At 36.9% G+C, this 15,178-nt stretch overlaps 1 protein-coding gene across 1 annotated transcript; it reads right to left on the minus strand.

The window, feature by feature from the left end:
- Nucleotides 1–2,696: 2,696 nt before the first annotated feature.
- LOC127857371 (polyunsaturated fatty acid lipoxygenase ALOX8-like) lies at nucleotides 2,697–6,316 on the minus strand. Its single transcript, XM_052393769.1, has 3 exons — nucleotides 6,090–6,316; nucleotides 5,294–5,436; nucleotides 2,697–3,576 (listed from the first exon to the last, which is right to left on the minus strand). The coding sequence occupies exons 1-3, from the start codon at nucleotides 6,314–6,316 to the stop codon at nucleotides 3,068–3,070; spliced, it is 879 nt and encodes a 292-aa protein (XP_052249729.1). The 3' UTR covers nucleotides 2,697–3,067.
- Nucleotides 6,317–15,178: the final 8,862 nt, after the last annotated feature.

The raw sequence follows: 15,178 nt of genomic DNA on the forward strand, positions 1-15,178 counted from the left end.
ATATTGTATTTAAATATATATTTTCAAATTCCAAGTTTTACTTTGTAATTTGATCACCATTTTGATATAAATGAAAGATAATGTCATTGAATGTTTTATACACTATCCGTAATAAGGAACGCAACTGTTGGGATCGTAAAAATGTGTGTACGTTTCTGTTCTTTTTCAGTCAGAACAATGTGTGGTTGAACGATTTTTACCGGTTTTTAGTGAGAATCCATTGCAAAAGTGCGTTTTTAGCACTATTGAACGTAACACCGTCTGTGTTGCTTAGCTGAACAAAACATGCTATTGACATTTGTACTTAAAAAGCTTTCATGTATTTTCTGTGTGAAGTCAAAACATTTAATTTCCACTTGTATGCCTTTTTTATTTTGAAATTGCTTTGATACTAGATTATATCATAGCGCACTGACATACGCAATTTTAAATATAATTAACATGAAGTTCCCATTCATTCATGTTACAAATTATATAAATAAAATTGAATTAAAATAAACATACAACATATTCTTTAAATGAAGGTAATTTTCACAATAAGAATTTATGTTTTTTTCCAATTCGAGTTAGAGATATAGGAAAATTGTTAATCCACCTGTAGCCGCACGCACACTGTAACTTGGGTAATCATGTTGCTGGGTTTTCGACTTGTCTAGACATAATTGACCTGTTTATTTAATTACGCAATTGCGTCTTAACGAGACAACAAAGCCGAGAGTATATTTTATTTTCCTTCCCGATTAGTTATTCATGTTTATTTCTTTACTGAATGCAACGCAATAGTCGACCCTTCAACTATCTCTTTAAGGTTTTAAAGTATCTGTTTCAAAAGGCGATCCTAATTACGGAAGTAATAACAACCGTGTCAGTTACAGTTTAACTTGATAACACCTTATCCACTCATAACACTTATAAAGCAGACAAAACACTGCAAAGATTGGCATGGCTTTAGTAGTAATGTTTTGTAACACACCACAGGACCGATTCAACAGTGCGATGAAGTCAAATGCTTTAATATAGACACTTTTGTCTATGATTTGTGTTCAAACGACATATGTACTCGCGTTCAATGTTGCCCAAATTAAAGTTGCGCAGTCTTTAAAACATTTAGGTATGTCATAAAGCCAAAATACATGTCAATAACAAAGTACTTCACATATAAATTATTAAATGACCGCAAATACGAATTGTGAATATGTCTGGATCGAATCTAATCAGTGCTGTATAATTTGATAAGCTAGGGCAATATGCCGTATATTTTTATCATATTTGGGGGTATAGTTTGTTTTTTTATCAGAACAAAATGTCAGGTATACGCTTATATTATATGAACAACATTTTAAGGGCTAAACGCACATCTGTTGTACTTATAATTTTTATAAAAACTCTCGTTTTTGCAAGACTGTGCTGGAAAATGTGTTGCCAATCCTCTTTTAAAATAAAAGTTTAGATTTAGTTGTTCATGTTTTACATGCAGACAGGATAAAATATTGACAGTTAAACTGATCTTAAGGACTAGTCCGTGTATACACCGTTTTTTAATTGGTTTTCTTTTTATTTCCGATGCTTCTATGTTAAAATAACCAAAAGAAACATACGGAAAACAAAACTTATACCTTTATAGCGTTTGTCGTTGCACGTAAATAAAACAAAACACTTATTGTCTCATTTATAATAACTTAATAATAAGCAAAGGCTAAACGCAAAATCGTCCATGGAGTGTTAAAATTGTCAGATACAATATTATCACGATATTAATTAAACAAGGTGGCTTGCGACCAAATCACAGAGTTCGGCTTGCTACTTTAGTGTAAATGGGTATTTCGACGTCTGTTTTGACGAATTCAACGTATTATTCAATAAGTCATCGTTAAAAAAGATTTGTTGTTATTAAAGGGTTGTTCTATTTCATCGTGTTAATTTGCGAATGCTTGTTTAGAGAGCTCATCAAATATGTATTCTTGCTATTTATTTTACAACTTGTTAGAATATCCACACATCATTGATTGCGTCATTACATTTTCGTGCGTTTTAGATTCATTTTATCAACATAGTACTACAATGACAAGACTACGTTTGTCCCTAGTAAAACTTTTACTGCATGATACGGTATAATCATCGTGTTAAACAATGTATAAAACATTATTTTCGCTTCATAAAGCACCATCTTAACAATAATTATTTTGCTGTGTGCTTTTCTGTTTTATGTCATGCAAGCTACAAGTCCCAAGCATCATGCAATTACAACTTGTAATTCCTGTGCAACATATTGTGCGTCCTAAAAGTGCAAAAACATCTGCAGCGGCGGAGCCGTACGTTAACACGTAGGTTGGCATGGTATCAGTTCGTGCGTTCACGTGGAATATGAAATTACGTCGAGGTTGACGCTAATGCGTAAAGTACGGTATGATTGGACCGTTATGACTCAAATTTTCCGGTGCGATTGATGATGTTAAAGACGACAATGATGATGATGATGATGATGATGATGATGATGATGATGATGATGATGATGATGATGATGATGATGATGATGATGATGATTATGATGATGATGATGATGATGATGATGATTTGCCACTTTTCCTTAACATATAAATATAAACTGCGGTCTAAACAACATATTCCAAACAATAATTTTTGTATTCAGACGCATACCTAAATACAGTCATGTTGTAAACACTGTATATAATAAAAAATTCAAACTGAATTGATGTTGTTGTCCACATAGGCAATCAGCCAAACGCCACTGCATTATATGCAATACATTTTGAAATACATATAAGTATGTGTACATGTACTTTGATTTGATCCCTTATTTGAAATTGTGCTCAGTTCACGGAATCATACTGTTAGGAATTTCACAAGGGTCCAGGAATGGATACGGGGGAACCCTCATTCTATTTTTAATTTTCAAGGTCGCACTCAGCGCTCTAAGGTCTTGTTTGAAATCTTTCAAAAGCCGGACCCCTTCCTGGTCATAAACGAGGTTCATTTCATACTCTCCCATCGGCTTCGTGTGTCGTTCACTCAGCAATTTCAGAATTGTTAAAGCATCCACCATGTTTTACCTTCCCGGAAGTGCGTTCAGGATATCCTGCTCCTGACGCGGCGTTTTGTCCCTTGGCGGCTCTCCCAGGAGCTTCGCCGGGTAATTTCGCGGGAAGGCGTACTCGTCGTATTGCTTGAAGCAGACAGCTGCGTGGGCAACGCTGCACGTGTAGATTATAAATGCACATACGGAAGTCACGTGGACGCGCGATGTGAACTTGTCCATTTCTCCAGGTACTCCATATATTTCCAAGCCTCCGTGGTCAGCTTCTGTCGTCATTTCCTGTCGCCAGTTTTGAAGCTCTGAATCTTCTATTATCTTATCATCAACGTCGTAATAGAGTTTTACGTATTTTGATACGAACAATTCAATTACTTCCCAAAGAGCCATTGCGTCCTCCCGGAAGAAGTATTGTTTTAGAATGTCAGTCTCAAAAACGCCGCGTGTTCGAAGGTCGGCCGGAAGAAGACCGTTGAGGTCGAGCCTCCAGATAGCGTTGTACCTTCGGATTATTTCTTCAAAACCTGTAAACTCAAATACATGGAAAACATGGAATTGAGAATGTTTATATTTTCAAAAATAAAATGATTGCATTCCAAAATGTGCCTGACATGACAATACATGCATGACAATTAAAAGCAAACATAATAGGTTCATTTATAATAACTGATTTATACAATAAGTTACACACACTACGCTTGTGTAACGCTTTGTGTATGCTATTTTGAAACTACGCCTGTATGACCCTGTTTACGTCAGCGTTTCTCTGGTCCTGATGAGTACGGACTCGAATCGCGGGTTTATTGCTAGTTTTCTTGATATAATAAGAGACACAGTGTTTAATTCTAAAGTTAATAGCTTTGTTTATAAATTGAAAAAAAACCCTCATTTTTATGAACACGTTTCTTTCAAATTACTGTACAATTTGAATGAACTTGTTCACTGAATTTGAAAACGGAACTACCCACACAAGTGTTCAAGATTCTACACTGACCTATAGACCTATAATAGAACGTGTGTGTTGTGTTCGGTATTTATCCAACAATTGTACAAGAAAATGGCTGTTAAAAAATAAAGTGATATATAATAAAAAAATGTCTGTATGTATGGAAACGCTTTTAATATAATGCCATATATAACAAGCCTTCTTTTTCAATCCAAGAGGTTCATTAAATGTTAAAGACATTTCCCAACAATGTCAGAGAACACTCACAATATGAATCGAAAAAAAGAAAGTTGTTGTTCACATACGGATTTTTTTATACTTGGATAAGCCAAGATGTTGGTAATTAAAACATGTTTATATCATCTTTTAAGCAACGCGTTACTGATTGTTGCACGCAAAAATGGCACGAAGACGTTTCAAACTCGAGTCGATGTCATCATTATAAACATTACAAAAGCCTACTTAACACAGAAAAGTACTTATCAATTGATTTCACACCAACATTATGAGATTGCACTTTCGAAATTCCGTGCCTCAAACCATAAATTACAAATCGAACTGGGTAGACACAATAATGTACAAAAAGAGAACAGAATATGTGATGATTGTTCTACAAACAAAATTCGATATCTGGATTGCGAATACCATGCTTTCTTAAAGTGTACCAAATACAATGTAATACGAATAAATTATCTTTATAGCTGGACAGGTATTCTTCAGGCGATTCACCGCTAATTTTTTATAACTTAATGAGCTCAAATGATGAAACTACTTTAAAAAAGTTAAGTATGTATTTGTACCATCTATTGAAAATTATCAATAACTAATTACATACTTTAGATGTTTATTAATACATAGGTGTTGTTGTTGTTTGTGTATGTGTTTACCTATGTGTAGATATGTTCTAACCGCAGATATGTTAATAGCTATAATATGAATAACTTTATAATGTATATTGCAATATTAACACAACCCGTATGTCTTTGTATAAGTATGTACTTGACACAACTTTGATATGATCTAACAGATAGTTATAATGTATTACTATGTATTTTGGGCCGTAGGCCTTTGTTTACAAAGTAAAATTGACTTGACTTGACTTGACTTGACTTGACTTGACTTAATCAGAGCTGACTAAGACTATTCGTAAAAGCACACTGACTGTCTAAAAATCACCCCTAGCATATGGTAAAGATGAATTACAATATACTTCAAGGCATACTTAAAAATGCAAAGAAGCAAACAACATAACTTGTGTTATGTCTCAATCACACTAGCCATCATAGCACACTTACCGTTTGTGCCAATGCCCATGATGTTTTCGAGCCAGCCCGCCTCAGGGGAGATGATTTTTTCGTACAGACGTTGGTTGACTGCCATCGAGTGGTAGAAGTGCGGAGCCAGGAGCTTAAACAGGGGATGCGATTGAGAAAGATGCCTGAAAATTGGAGAACCGGAAGTGATTGGTTCGAAGTGAAGAAATGGAATTAATAGTTTGAATGAGACATGTTTGCAGATGAATTTACAAGTTTCTTATATTTTAATAGTATTTGACAGTTACAAATTAAACTGTATTTGGTAGCACGCGGTTTAAGGCAATTACCTATGGAAACAAAAATATGACTGGATCATTTCGGATTGCAATTATTAGAGCGTATTTTAATTTCAATCTTATTAATACATGTTTTGTTATCATATAATTTATTAAAAGCATCATGAAAACATCATTTGACCGATTTCAATTTACAATATCCATAGGCGACTCAATATTGTATAAAAGGTTTTCGTCATAAGGCATGTTCGTGTGATTGAAAACACTTAATCTTTATTGTTTGCAATTAAGAAACTAGTGTTCATTTAGAAATGCAAACAGACCCTTCCAAAGATAGACCAGCACATGTTTTATGTTTATCTCTGGTATTTCTTGTTTTAATGTATTAAGGACATTTCAATATGCACAATTTATAAAGATACACACTCAAGCGCATGCTAATACGTATGCACAAACACACACCGATAAATATACAACAACATAAAACATGTTCGCATTACGTCCTAAATTTTTTTTTTCACACGACTAAATGAACGTACCTGTTCGTCGTCACCGCGATTCCCTCCATCAGCGCATGCGCGAACCCAAAATGTGCTATGGTGAGATGCACGCAAGAGTCGGCGTTATTGAACCACATTTTCGCAAGGGCCCAGGTATACTCCGGATCAGACGGCAAGAACACCGGATTGTCGTCTGCAGCGTCTTGGAATAACTGAATCGCTATTAGCTTCAAAGAGCCGGTGTTGTCCTCGAAGAACAGAGCCATCGGTGCGCAAAGGTGACAATCCTCTTTGGTCGGGACGTTCTGGAGTATAGTGTGGTTGACAAGGAAAATTCGGCGATCGCTCAAGGCGCGCGTAAGAGACAGGCCCTCTAGAAAGGGATTTACCATACCTTCGGTGACGGCGAAATTCTCGGGGATGCTTCGGCAGACTTGAACCCATGAGTTGTTCACCCCCTCCAGCCTCTGAAGGACGAATTGTCTGTCGTCATTCCAGCTGAAATTATAGGCCTTTGACGGTATACTTATGTTTCTAAACGTGCTAATTCACAGCTTAATCTCAAGTTAAGTTTAAGGTTCAGCTGGAAAACGTTTGTACATGTCATACAATATCCCGTTTCTATGAAAATACTTCAGCGTATAAGGTCTCTAACGGATAACATATTTCATATGCAGTATGCATTTAGCAGTTGCGTAGGTGAATAATTTATTCTTGTATTGACCGACTTCTTTCACAGTTGTTGGACTACCGTACATGTTCACACAACTCTGTATGGCCATTTTACGAACAATAAGTGAAAATACCAATCGACTATTTCTAAACATATGCTGTTATGTATTATGGAAATGTTAAATGACTTGTTTGAATAAAAAAAAACACTACCGGTTTTGTATACGATTAAATGTACTATAGTTAGAACAAAATGGATTTATACATATAAATAATATAATTATATCTTCGAAAAAAAATAAAATATTACTGGTTTAATACGAACACTTATTGAACATAAATTCTCTTTACAAAACAGTCCACAAACCGGTCAATTACAGACGGCGGTGGCAACGTCTTCGTAAAGATATTCTTGACGTCAGCAATACTTTTCCAGCTACTCATCGCTAGACGTGCAAGGGTGGTCGTGACACCGATCTTCACGCGGATCTAAGCTAAGTCCCAGGGGTTTTCGGGTGGAGGCTGCTCTTCAAGCGGAAGTGGGGATTTAAGCTGCGGTGGCAGGCCCGGTGCCCGGATAAAGAGGTGGTAACTCGCGCGCTTTTCCTCGAGTTCTGTTCGTCTCTGGTCTAGCGAGAATATTTCAATTTCAATAATGAAAATATGCAATTTATGTTTTTCATATCAAACAATACGTGTAGAAATACAGTAAACGAAGGAATGACGTTAACAAACGTCGTACGTGGCTATTACACGACACCGAATACGCTTGTCGATGACAGGCATGCCTTTTAAAACAATACTTTATTACAACATATGAGCGTCTAATGTTAGGAAACGTGTCCCCAGATAAATGACGTCAGGGAATTTTCATATGTAAATAATGACTTATTTGATGACTATCTGTAACATTGTAAATTATAGGAAGGTTTTAATAGATGTCTGAAAAAGGAAGTAGAAACCCGTTTTTCAATTAGTTTTTAAAGAAATTTATCAACACTGTTTGTACTATTACTAAAGCGTATTGGAATATTAAAGGAGGCTTTATACACAATCTACGTAGTATATGACCTGACACTTCAATGCACTTAGCGCAGCTGGCTAACACTCCTGTGCCAATGAACTTACCGCTGGGGACGGCGTCCAGTTGCGGCAGGCTTGTATCCAACGGATAAAAAGTGTAGCGGTAGTTCGGACAAAGCCACTGAAATATTGGGAACACCGTAGTGACCTTAGTCTCCTTGTTGACTACCATGATGGTCTCAACAAACCACTCTTTCTTGAAACCTATTCCGCCCAGCCATAGCTCGATGTACGCAAGAACCGCGAACTGAGTTTGAAATGAAGAGTACGTTACGTATATGGTTACTGATAAGGTGTTAAACATGATGCTATCCGGATCTTCACAACTATGGAACAACTAATCTCATTCATCCAGTCCCGGATTACCCATAAACAAGAGTAGGCAATTGTCTATCGGGCCCTGTGACTTGAATGTACACAATGATACCCTGACGAAATAATGTTTTACCTACTTAGCCTTATATAAGGACTAGCCATTTATTTTATATCAATGTTCCGATGAAAGGCATTTTCACGGTTTATGTATTGCCAGCCTTTGCACTGGTAGGCTTATTTAAACTAGTTAAATTGAACGGGCAATACTCTAGCTCTATTCAGCACTAGTACGACTAGGTGTCTGGGGCTGGGGCCCCAAAGGTTTCACTGCATATGGGCCTCCACGGTGCTCATCGGTCACTGCATTGATCGAAACGACCATCGCTGATCAGTGTTTTATTTAAGGTATACACAATAAGGTCAGCGATTTTCCCATATATTTGAAGGGACAGCTTAGTATGCACTCTTAGGCTGGCAGCTGTTCCTTAAAATGTATTTTTGTTGTGTGTGATTTTAACTTGTCAAAATTGCCAGCACTGTTTTCATACTAAGCGAATGTGAAAGAGTGCGAAAATTGTCAACGCAATTATGAAAAACTATATAAGACATGTGTACATGTTCTCACTGTACAGAAAAAGTATTTCACGAATTTCAGCAAAAAGCGAATATAAAAATGATTGTGAATGTTCTTGTACATATAACAACCTTTAAGACGTGTTATACTGGTACAATTTTCTCATTGATGTTTTCTGTAGTAAGTTAGTTAAAAAAGGAACAGTCCAGCACAATGTTAGATTTCAATGAATGTTTGCCATGAATGGATTTCAAACGTAATCTGTTGTGACTGCTACTTGCCTTTAGTCTATCAGCCCGATGGGTTAGGGTGTACCAATCAGGGGGGCAAAACAACACCTATCTTACTTGATTCTATACGCAATATACTGAAACAAAATTTGTAATAACAATCTCAGTTAGGTAGCTATAAGTTATTATTGAGCTGTTTCTATGGCAACCGTTAGGCTTTGACTAAATAGCTAGTTTAGCTAGTATAATTCTCAAATATTTCTTCAAAATTGGTTCTAGAAAAAAACAGTTGGTGTTAAAATGAAGATTATGATTATTACCTAGTATGATCTGCAGTTGAATATGCAAATTTGTACATTTGCATATCTATTAATATTAATGAGATTGCAAGAAAAATTCCTAAAAACTAGCGAGCCTCCAAAATAGTAGGGTCAATGTATGAAAAAAATACCTTTAACCACCAAAAAATTGCTACAAAAGGTATTTTAACTGAGCATGGTAGGGTAGAAGCTTCTTTAAAACATATCAAAAGTTAACCACAATCGGACCTCCGGAAAGTTTTTTTTTCAAGATGGCCGCCAATACCTATTCATGATCACAACTATGTAACTATACAATCAAATTTGATGATGTCTATTCCTAAGTTTCAAGGGGCAAAGAACACGTAAACATCATCAGACATTATTTAAGTGTACAATTGTACTCACAAATCCAACATTGCGTCGAAAATGGCCACCAAGATGGCCGCCAAAACCTATAAATAATCATAACTATGTAAATATCCACTCCAATTTGATTATTTTGATGGCTAAATATGGGTTTCAAGAGGCAAAGAACACATCCAAAATGGCCGCCACTCAGATTAGATGATTTTGTTGTCTATATCGAGGTTTCGAGGAGTTAAGAACACATTTCGGTTGTCAGACATAGTTTAAGTTTATTATGTTACACCGACATCTCATTTGGCGTCCAATGACACAATCCGAAGGACCGCAAGTCCATTACTTTTGACGTGATGCTTGTTATGTGAAACGCCATAGCTTGGACCTGCTGCAATTTCTGTATTTCGACAAGAGGATCGATATTTTTCAGCTTCAGGCAACACTTCTTTGGCAAGGGATGATGCGTATCTTGCATCAGAAAAGCCAGTACCCTGGGCTGTTGTCAGTCAAATGCTTGCCTATGATTAATTGGGACAAAGCGTACATTCTGTCAACATAAGTCTTAGTTTGTAGGGCTGCAACGAATCCAAAAAATTTGTTCGGATCCGAATCCGAATCCAAATAAGGTTTCTTCGGATTTTTTTCGGATCCGGATCCCTCACATAAGACTAACAGAAAATAAGAAATTCTGTCCAAATTAAAGAAATCAATGTTTTAGACGTATAATTTGACTAAAAAACATTAATCATTTATTAACAAAAAACAAAATTCTCGTTTAACATTGTCGCAATGTCTCAATAAAACGAAACCTCAACACTTATTCACTTAATAGTTTGCTCGTTTACATACACTTTTCAATGTTTATGCAGTTTGATGTTTGTTTTCACAAAAATTAACAGATCAACATTGTCCAGGACCAGGCAAGCCCTATAAGCACTGACGAGGTCTCCTGCTGTGGAGTAGATTCTCTCACTGGGAATTGAGGTTCCTTGCATAACAAGATAGCATTTTAACTTAGTATATGACGAAATATGCTTTCAAGACAATACATGATGCAGGAACTCAATTTGACAGGTCGCGAAATTATGCAAAATTAGCCTGAATAACTTTCCAGCCACACTGGATCCACTACCGTTGTTTTTAATACAACTCAGAAAGACAACAAGGATTGAAAACTTACTTATTGCCATTTGAAATTGCATTTGTCATGTGTAAATCCTCCATGATTTTGAATTAGTTTTGCTTTACGGAATGTCCAATGACACTCTTATGCAATAAAAGCCGAAGGATCTCGATTGATCTGCTATTTGACTGTCACGCATCAATAAATATCGACTATTATACGTATCTTTTCATCTTTTAAACAGAACCATAAAAACATTACTCGTAAAACAGCGCTAGGTTACATACAACTATGAAAATAAATATTCGGAACCGAAATTTCCAGGGGTGGATCCGTACCCGCGAATCTGATGTTGGATCCGATATCATCGGATATTTCGGGTACCCGTTGCAGTCCTATTAGTTTTCAACCTTGCCACAACCTTCACACAATTAGAACGTTTTACCAACCCGTGTATTGGAAAGCTGCTGACATTGATGCGCCATAAAGTAATTGAAAACGTTATTCAGAATTTGGGATGTTTCATAAACGTATGAACATGCCGGGGGGGGGGGCAAAGGATCCCTCATGGAAGAAACCGCTATCAGAAACATACTTGAGGTTGTCTATTGAGAAATGCAATTGTGCACATTGTGACACGTAAAGCTGTCAAGAGCGCTTCACGGGACCATCTTCTTGTTGAAAAGTGCATACACAGACAGCTTTCAGCCGAAATGAACAAGGAAGATCCAGACATTCAGATGCTGCTGGATCATGCCAAGGGTTTGAACTCTTCCCTTTTGAGGGGCAAAACGACGCTAGCAGATGATATGTTATGCGATTTTGATCAAACTCGAGTGGGCTACAAAGTCGTAGAAACACGAAATTGCCCAGACCTCAAAGACAAGCATAGTATGGCTGCATTATTAGCTTATGAATTCAATATTGTTGATTAAAGCATATCGTACTGGGTATTGGTTGATGCATTAGGCAGTTCCCAATTTGCTATCCATCTTTGCTGCTGCTGAATACATTACCTGCAATTTGCTTATAACTATATATATATGCAGCAATTAAGCAACCTAGAGGAAACGCACCCGGACGTTTATCGAAAGTTCGATATTGGTTTTCACGTTGTTTGCAGGAGTCATCAGTGCTGGGCCGGGCTAGGACTTGATCTTGTTATTGAGCAAACATTGATGATGTTTTTATAGAATACATGTGGTCTAACTCGTGACAGTGGAATGACTGAGGAAATGCAAACCCCTTGGACCCTATCTGTAACATCCGAGCACAGCAGTGCGATGCAGGATTTCACAGACCTGACCTATACTACAAGTCCACAACACAAAGACTCAACTGAAGCGTGCATCAAACGGGATTCTTCTGATCTAGAGAAAATGCAGAAACAGATTACAACCTGATCACCATACACATCTGACCCTACTCTCAGAAACATGGTCAATGGGATAGTGGCTTGGTCACATGTAAATGTTCATGCAATTGAGGCGGTTTGGAAAACGATCAGAAGAGATATCATAGGAAAGACGGTTTTTGCTAATAAATTCAAGAGAAAATACATAGCCAAATCTCTTTGGAATACATTGGCTGTTAAGATCGCTTCTGACGGTGCTTTTGATTCTGCTTTTCTGTTCCAGCGTTTTTTGGTGGTGTCAAAATATGAAGATCCTTCCCTTGCAGTCGCATTGTCTTATTCACTGAGCTCCCATCCTGCTGCCTTCTTTGAAGCCAAAAACATACTTTGTACAGCAGAAAAGCCTCTGATCGCTCAGGCAATTTAAAAGTATGCTGTAGACACATCATGTGAGGCTGTGATGAACTGTATTCATGAAACAGATGCATGATGGTGGCACTTTGCTGCATCGTTAACCATGGAGAAGGGCAACTCGTATAACGCAATAGCCGGGTCTTATGTAAATTCAGTGAAAGGCATTACGGACAAGCGACAGTTAAGTTCGATGGCTACGAAGACGGTGATTATAACAAAGACAAAACGCACCGGAAACGTGAATCATATTGTGAGTTTCAGCAAAGAAACAGATTGCTCGTTTAAAAAAGGAAGACATTTTGTCTCGTTACAGAAACACGGCTGGCATGATTGCTCTGATCAGCACAACTCTGACTAAAATGGGATGCTATGTTGTTCTGTCTTCAGGGGATTCAGACGTTCAAATTGTTAAATACAGTATAACGATCCCGTCGTAGCACCACAACGTTGGTGGGCGAGGATACAGATTTGCACATCTTGATCCAGCATAACTCCGAACGGGACAATAAGACCATCTACATCCGCTTTTATGTAAATAAATAGTCAAAGGAACGCAAAGTGTATAATATAAACCTTTTGAAAGAACTCGTGCTTATTCAGGCTGTAATTAATCTTCAATGATTTTCAGCACCTTCTTCACCATATTCTTAAAATCAAGTCTACAGAAGTTAGTAAAACCTGATCCTATCATGAAGTCATGTGCTGATTCATTCTCTCTTCCAAATGTCGTAAACTGGATTTTATGAGTATTCAACTCCTCAGTGATAACCTGAATTCGATAAAAGTGTTTCTTGTCTCCTAAACTATGGCATTTTACATAACAACCATAACGTTTGAATAACAAGTTATGGACTTGTTGTCCTTCGTATTGTGTTGATGGCCATTTTGGACGCCGTGTTGGATTTCTGTGTAACTTAAGTAGCTTACATTTTGTCTGATGATATAAATGTGATATAAATGTGTTGTTTGCTCTCTGAAACCTGGGCATATACACCAAATTCATAAAATTTGAGTGGATAGTTACATAGTTAAATTTTATAATCATAGATAAGTTTTGGCGGCCATCTTGGCGGTCATTTTGGACGCTGTGTTGGATGTGTGTGTAATATAATAAACTTAAACAATGTCTGATGATCTTTATGTGTTCTTTGCCCCCTGAAACCTTTGCATAGACACCAAAATCATCAAATGTGAGTGATTGTAACATAGTTATGATCATTTAATAGGTTTTGGCGACCATCTTTGTGGCCATCTTGGCGGCCATTTAGGACGCCATGTTAAATTTCTGTGTAATATAATTAACTTACACTTTGTGTGATGGTATTAATGTGTTATTTGCCCCCTGAAACCTGGGTATAGACACCAAATTCATCAAATTTAAGTTGATAGTTACATAGTTATGATAATAAATAGGTTTTAGCGGCCATCTTGGCGGTCATTTTCGACGCCATGTTGAATATGTGTGTACTAAATTAAACTTAAACAACTTCTGATGATCATTATGTGTTATTTTCCCCTTGAAACCTAGGTATAGACACCAAGTTCATCAAATTTGAATGGATAGTTACATAGGTATAATCATTAATAGGTCTTGGCGGCCATCTTGGCGGCCATCTTGGCGGCCATCTTGAAAAAAACTACTTTCCGGAGGTCCGATGGTGGTAAACTTTTCATATGTTTTTGAGGACCTTCTACACTACCAGGATCAGTTAAAAATCGTTTAGTAGCAATTTTGGGGGGTCAAAGTGTATATTGACCCTAATTCGGTTCGATTTCTCCCAGACAATTTATGAAAAATAAGCTGATTGAAGCCCCGTCTTAAAAGGAGAAAAAAATACCAAAAGCCACCAGTACCAGACTGTAATCAACCGTTTTCATATGCTACTTGCATGCATCTTATAAGATATATAGGTGTAGTTTTGACCCCCTTACTGGTACACCACACCTCAATTTTGGGTACTTGGCTGAAGATCTACTTACCAAAAGGCATACCGACTAAGATCGTCTTGTTTTGACAAGTCTTAGGTCGAGCGAAATCTAGGTTTAAATTAACATATACAAAAAGGTCACACTCACACAAAATTAAAACACATCAAATTATATTATACTTTAAATACAAAGCATCTAGATTGAGTGTCTTTAAATTGTTTTAATTCAAAATGTTATCTTGATTGAGTGGCAAAGTTGGCGTGTAAAACAACATGTCGGTTACTTGAACACGGAGAAAAGAATCAGTTTAACCCATGTATGCCTAGTGTCTAGAAAAAAAGCCTTGGTAAACAGCGTAGACTCAAATGAGACGCCGCATGATGCGACGTTTCATCAGGGTCTGCGCTGTTTGCCTAAAGAAATTTCTGTAAGAAATAATCTAAATATAGACATAAATATACTAGACATCCCTAATTTTGGAAATAAATTGATCCAATTAAGAAAGATGGGAGTGTCCACTAGAGATAAATGGGTTAAAATAGACATTGATCTGAATGCTAAGTTTGTACCACGATAACCAGCTCCTGTGTTTGGGGCTTTATTAACGGCCTCCAACTTGGTATGGTAATCAAATTGGACCAAGACGATGGAGGAAACACCAACTACATTGTAGGTCATGCCTAATGTGTTTTCAATTTCACTGTTTAGTGATATTCATTATTGGTGGCATGGCACTGTATTTTAACGATTTACTTCTGTTCATCGAAACTAC

This window comes from Dreissena polymorpha, chromosome 14 (genome assembly GCF_020536995.1).
Source record: "Dreissena polymorpha isolate Duluth1 chromosome 14, UMN_Dpol_1.0, whole genome shotgun sequence".
Classification (NCBI taxonomy): domain Eukaryota; kingdom Metazoa; phylum Mollusca; class Bivalvia; order Myida; family Dreissenidae; genus Dreissena; species Dreissena polymorpha.

What these genes read in the sequence shown, in the direction of transcription:
- LOC127857371 (XM_052393769.1), bottom strand. Translation starts at nt 6,316, where the DNA reads ATGGCTCTGTTCTTCGAGGACAACACCGGCTCTTTGAAGCTAATAGCG. An exon ending in ATCGCGGTGACGACGAACAG is followed by an intron (nt 5,437 to 6,089) that starts GTACGTTCATTT and finishes TCCAATTTTCAG; the next exon opens with GCATCTTTCTCAATCGCATC. An exon ending in CATGGGCATTGGCACAAACG is followed by an intron (nt 3,577 to 5,293) that starts GTAAGTGTGCTA and finishes TTGAGTTTACAG; the next exon opens with GTTTTGAAGAAATAATCCGA.